Source organism: Anolis carolinensis, chromosome 2 (genome assembly GCF_035594765.1).
Source record: "Anolis carolinensis isolate JA03-04 chromosome 2, rAnoCar3.1.pri, whole genome shotgun sequence".
Classification (NCBI taxonomy): Eukaryota; Metazoa; Chordata; class Lepidosauria; order Squamata; family Dactyloidae; genus Anolis; species Anolis carolinensis.
The window spans coordinates 122,984,993-122,990,805 of NC_085842.1; the positions used below are offsets into that span (position 1 = coordinate 122,984,993).

General features: G+C 42.3%; 1 protein-coding gene across 1 annotated transcript; it reads right to left on the minus strand.

Annotated features, from left to right (window-relative positions):
• Positions 1–2,714: 2,714 nt before the first annotated feature.
• Positions 2,715–5,281, minus strand: LOC134296210 (nanos homolog 2-like). The gene has a single exon (XM_062970481.1). It carries the CDS (start codon positions 4,421–4,423, stop codon positions 3,788–3,790), a length of 636 nt encoding a protein of 211 aa, XP_062826551.1. The 5' UTR covers positions 4,424–5,281; the 3' UTR covers positions 2,715–3,787.
• Positions 5,282–5,813: the final 532 nt, after the last annotated feature.

Below are 5,813 nucleotides of genomic sequence, written 5' to 3' on the forward strand. Positions count from 1 at the left end.
TTGCCTATATGTGTAATGTGATCCGCCCTGAGTACCCTTCGGGCGAGAAGGGTGGAATATAAATGCTGTAAATAAATAAATAAATAATTCCAGAAGCATTCTCTCCTGGCGTTGCACCCACATCTATGGCAGGCATCCTGAGAGGTTGTGAGGTATACTGGAAAACTAAGCAAGAGAGGTTTATATATCTGTAGAAGATCCAGGGTGGGAGAAAGAATTCTTTTCTGTTGGAGGCCAGTGCGAATGTTGTAATTAATCACCTTGATTAGCATTAATGGCCTTGCCATGTGCCTCACAACCTCTGAGGATGCCTGCCATAGATGTGGGTGAAATGTCAGGAGAGAATGCTTCTGGAACATGGCCATACAGCCCAGAAAACACACAATCCTCCCTGTGATTCTGGCCATGAAAGCCTTTGATAACACATCTTAAAGAATTAGCAACATAATACAAATATAGGCTGCTAACTAATGCTCAGACATAAAACCATGTTTTATGTTCACTTTGTGCATATATGTATTTGCCTTCAAATCACCTATTGACTTATGGTGACCCCACGAATTTTCCTTAGGACTGTTTGAAGCAAGAAATAACCACAGATGGTTTGCTTGTTCCTTTCCCTGAAATGCAGCCTACAGCATCTGGCATTCATTGTTAGGTATTCAACCAGGGCTGACCCTGCCAGGGCCACAGCCAGAGAGGTGGGGGGGGGGTAAGGGTTAACCCCCCCCCCCCAAATGTGGTTTGTTCATGAATTTTAACTGGTTAACCAATTTATGAGTAAACCAGGTTTTTAAACCTGACACATTTCAGAAGGGTTTTGAACTTTTAACCCCCCACCCCACCCCGCTATGGCCTTGAACCCTGCTTAGCTTCAAGATCAGATGAGTGCCTTTTGGGTATTTAGGCCTCTATGTTTGCCTTACAACACTGTTGTCTTACATCAATTCAGTTTTGTGGTTGCTATGCATACAACAACCAAAAGTACCCTGCAAACCTATCTTTTTATCATCATTAGGGCCTTTCCCCCAATGTGGCAATTTCTGTCTTTTCTGAGTGGAAAGATTGCAGATTCCTGTTGCGATGCATCCAGCTGTAGGAAAAGAATGGGCCCATTTCTACTCATTCTGCTCATTCCCAGGAACAATTAAATGACTCTACAAGGGGAACGGGGCTATGCTGCTGAAAAGCTCAGGTCTGGGGGCAGAGCTGTAGCCAATAGGCTTGATCGATCCATGAAAAATTTGATTCTAAACTCGTTTCAAAACTAGAGGGGGCAGTTTTTCGTTTTTGTTGGTAATAACGAATTTGGCCCCCAAAATTTTTCGAAATTAACGAAAATTCGTTATTTTCGAAATTAATTCGTTAATGGCGGACGCGCATGCGCGGTGGCCCAAAAACAGCCCAAAGGGGGGGGGACTTAGGGGGCTCTCCCGCCCTCATTTTTTGAGTGATCTTCTTCAAACTTGGTACAGTGGTAGAACACATTTAACACTGATAGCTCACCAAAATGTGGAACGTTTCCCTTATCCTCTGATTTTTGGCAAATTTTCATAGCTTTTATAATGAACCATTTTTTAATAATTGCAGAAATCTGTTCCTGGTTTGAAAGTCTTATTTCCTGTTAAATTGGGTTGTCTTTACTGTGAAAGTCATTGCTCTACTTTAGAAACTTTGTTTTTGTGGCTGAAACTTTGTTAAATTGGTGTAGTCCCTGCATATGTGTGTGTGTAAAGGTATCCCTTGACGTTAAGTTCAGTCATGTCTGACTCTGGGGGTTGTGCTCACCTCCATTTCTAAGCCCAAGAGCCAGTGTTGTCCATAGACACCTCCAAGGTCATGTGGTCGGCATGACTACATGGAGTGCCATTACCTTCCCGCCACAGCGGTACCTATTCATCTACTCACATTGGCATGTTTTCAAGCTGCTAGGTTGGCAGAAGCTGGAGCTAACAGCGGGCGCTCACTCTGCTCCCGGGATTTGAACCTGGGACCTTTCAGTCTGCAAGTTCAGCAGCTCAATGGTCTTTGCCTTGGCTGCCTTCCAGATCAGGCTTATAACCAGCCTATTATGGGCCACAAATTAAAGAAAATTCAATCCCATTTAAGCACAACATGAACAGTTTTGATGCCAAAACCATAAACTCTGTTTATTAAACTCTACGATCCAAACTTTAGAACAACTTGCAAACAATTGAAGGTTAGACCACAGTAATAATAACCAATTCTATTCCTTTCCAAAATTTAAACATAAAATAGTATCTTTCTTTCCAATAGCATATAAACTTTTCCTTTGTTTACAAAACAAAATTCTAGACAGTAGCCATTTAGAAGATATTTCTATATTTTCCCTGCAAAGGATAGGGCTGCATCCCTCTGGAGACACACATGATAACCCGGACATGATATAAGGCACTTATATACGTTAAATAAACATGATGTCATTGCATATATAAAAGAAGCATGATATTAGGCAATTATAGTTGCAAATAATATAATTAAACATGTAAAAATTATACATCCATACATAAAAGAAACATGTAAAGTAACTGCATATATAAAACACAATATAAAATATGATATAAGGCAATTACAGATGTCAAAGGAACGTGATATTACATATGTAAAAAACATGATTATATGTATAAAAAAGCATGATACAAGGTGTCAGGATCTAGGCTGCTGGGCACCAATAACCATACACTGAGGCCAGATTCTATCTAATATCTTTATTAAAGGAATATATAAAGTCAATAAAAACAAGTGTAGAATAAAGTTCAGAAGCAGACCTTTCAAATGAGGCCAAATATAGTCCAGCAGATTATTGTCCAATATGAAATATTAGAGTCCAAAGATTATAATCCAATAACCGCAACACACGGTTTGCCAAGCAAAGCGTTGGGAAAACAGAAAAAGTCTTGAATCCAATGAAGCTTGACACAAGGCTGAAAGTTACTTGGAACGTGGCTGGAGCTGTGGCTAAAGGCAAAGCAACTTGAAGCATGGAACAAGATCTGTGGTAAATCCGTGAGACGAGGACAAGGCTTGGAACTAGATTCAGGAGGCAAGGAACAGGATTCGAAGTCCACACACACATGACCTCTCTCCAGGAGCTGACGAATTGACTCCGCAAGGAATCCTTCGCGCAATTTCCCTATATTGGGTCTCGTTTCCCCAAACAACAATCACTTTCCCTAGAGAACAGGGAGCGAAGGAAACCAGCTTGCAGGTGCAAGACTCCCCGTATTTTCTCAGGGGAAATACTTCTAATCAGTGGCATATTTGGCAGCAAGGCGAGCACTACTTCTAAATTTTTCTCTCGATCCTCTATCAGTCGTGTAAGCCTGTTTTCTCCCATAAGGGGGAGAGTTCCCACCAAGGTCAGGTTTAATTGGTTCTTGGACTAGAACTTCAGGCAGCTGCCAAGGCTCTGACTCCGACCGGAAATCTGGGGAAAACTCCATATTTTCCTCCTCATCTGCCACAATACTGTCAGGAATAGGACTGCAGGGCCCATGAGTCATCACACTAGGCAACTGACACATCTAAAAGAAACACAATATAATTAACCTAGGTACAACAAATGTGAAAGAAGGCAACAATATACATAAAAAAACATTTCTGGACTCACAAATGTAGTCTAAGAGAATTGGGCTTCCATTCTCCAAACCTGAAACAAAGTGGGAGGAAATGTAAAGAGTGTTAATGATGCTCGAAATCAAATGTTGTTCTTTTACAAAGTCAAACTAAAACTAAGAATAAATGCTTCGGTCTTCTCCTGATCTTCTTATCTCCTCACCTTGCGTCCAGCCGAGTTACGTCCGCACTTGCGATACAGCGACCTCTTCCCTTGGCTCAGTGGGCAGTATTTTAAAGTATGGGCCTTTTCGCCCGTGGCACCGCAGAGCGGACAGGTGTATTTGCGCAAGATGGGGCACTCCACGGTGCCGTCCATCCCCTTCAGCCGGTGGGACGAATAGACCTGCTTGGATTCCCCGTTGTGTTTGCAGAAATTGCAAATCTCCTTGTTTTGGGAAGCCTGGCCATTGGCACTACCTTTGGAGCTCTTGCTGCTGGAACTGCTTCCATTAACCCATTGTGATGCTGTTTCAAAGTTGTCCTCGTTGAGGACTAGCTGCATGTCGTACTCCATTGTGTCCCAACTCTGAGATGGAAATGGGACCTTCTTGCGTTCCGCGATGATCTCCGTAACCACTTTCGCAAGGCTCAGATAGCCCTTCCATCTGTCAAACTCCCTGAACATGGAAGGGGCATAATGTGGCACGTGCATGGCTGATCTGGAGAGCATGGTGCCAATTCTACCCTGGTGTGGACACACACTGAATGCCACATATTGGAGGCGGAGTCTTTGTTTTATATATAAGGGGAGGGGTTCCAAACCTTTCACATTGGACCCTCCCATCTATTTTTACCCTCCTTTGCCCTAGATTTAACCCCCACATGTCTAGACAATCACAGCTTTTCAAGGAAGAGTTTGGTTTTTCCAATTTTTTAACTTCGGAGGTAATGCCACAGTTTCTCCCTTGAGGCAGTGGTTCTCGACTTGTGGGTCCCCAGATGTTTTGGCCTTCAACTCCCAGAAATCCTAACAGCTGGTAAAATGGCTGGGATTTCTGGGACTTGTAGGTAAAAACACCTGGAGATCCACAGGTTGAGAAACACTGCCTTAAGGGAACGTTAGCAGTTGTGGTTCTGTTTGTCCATCCAAGAATGAGTTGAATTTCTGCCTTGGATGAAATAGCAACATTGCACATCCAACGTTTGCAAAAGTCCTGAAGGACGGATCCAGTAATGATGAAGCCTGCAAGAGTGTTATATTGCTTTTGCATGGCAGAATAGCATTGGACTGGATGGTCTCTTCTACCTTTATGATTCTATGATGTTTGGCGCCATGACTCTATGATTCTATCATTTTAGGATTCTAGGACTTTTGGGATGATTCTGTTACTTGGTTCTTTGAGTCTATGACTTTAGGGACCATGTTTCTATTATTCCATGACTTCTGTGACCATATTTCTATGACTTTTGTGACCATTCATGGGCCATCTGGCTAGTATTCCGGGACGGTAAATGATATATCGGTTACAGCACCAGATATTTCTGGATACAGTAGAGTCTCGCTTATCCAACATTAACGGGCCAGCAGAACGTTGGATAAGCAAATATGTTGGATGATAAGGAGACATTAAGGAAAAGCCTTTTGAACAGCAAATTAGGTTATTTTTCAAATTAAGCCCCAAAAAATCTTGTTTAACAGCAAATTAGATAGAAAAGGTAGTTCAATACGCAGTAATATTACGTAGTAATTACGAATTTAGCAACAAAATATCACAATATATTGAAAACATTGACTACAAAAATAAGTTGGATAATCCAGAACATTGGATAAGCGAGTGTTGGATGAGTGAGACTCTACTGTATATTGTTTTTGCATGGCAGAATGGCGTTGGACTGGATGGTCTCTTCTAGCTTTATGATTATATGATGTTTGGTGCCATGTTTCTATGATTCTATCATTATGTTGTCGAGCAATTTAGAACAGTATAGGATACCGCTAACTGTTTCTTTGAGTGGTGTTCTGTGGAAACACAACCCGCCCATCCTCCCCCGCTGATTTCATGAAAATAAAAGAAAAGAAATAATAAGCCACATCCGGCAAGGCCCACACACTGAAATACTAGGCCGGCCATCGTTGGCCGGCAAGCTTCCCTGAGTGGAAGAAATAGAGGCCGCCGCCCCAAAGAAGGGTTCTGTGCAAGATTGCACCAAGGGGTAAAGAACGACAGCCGCGA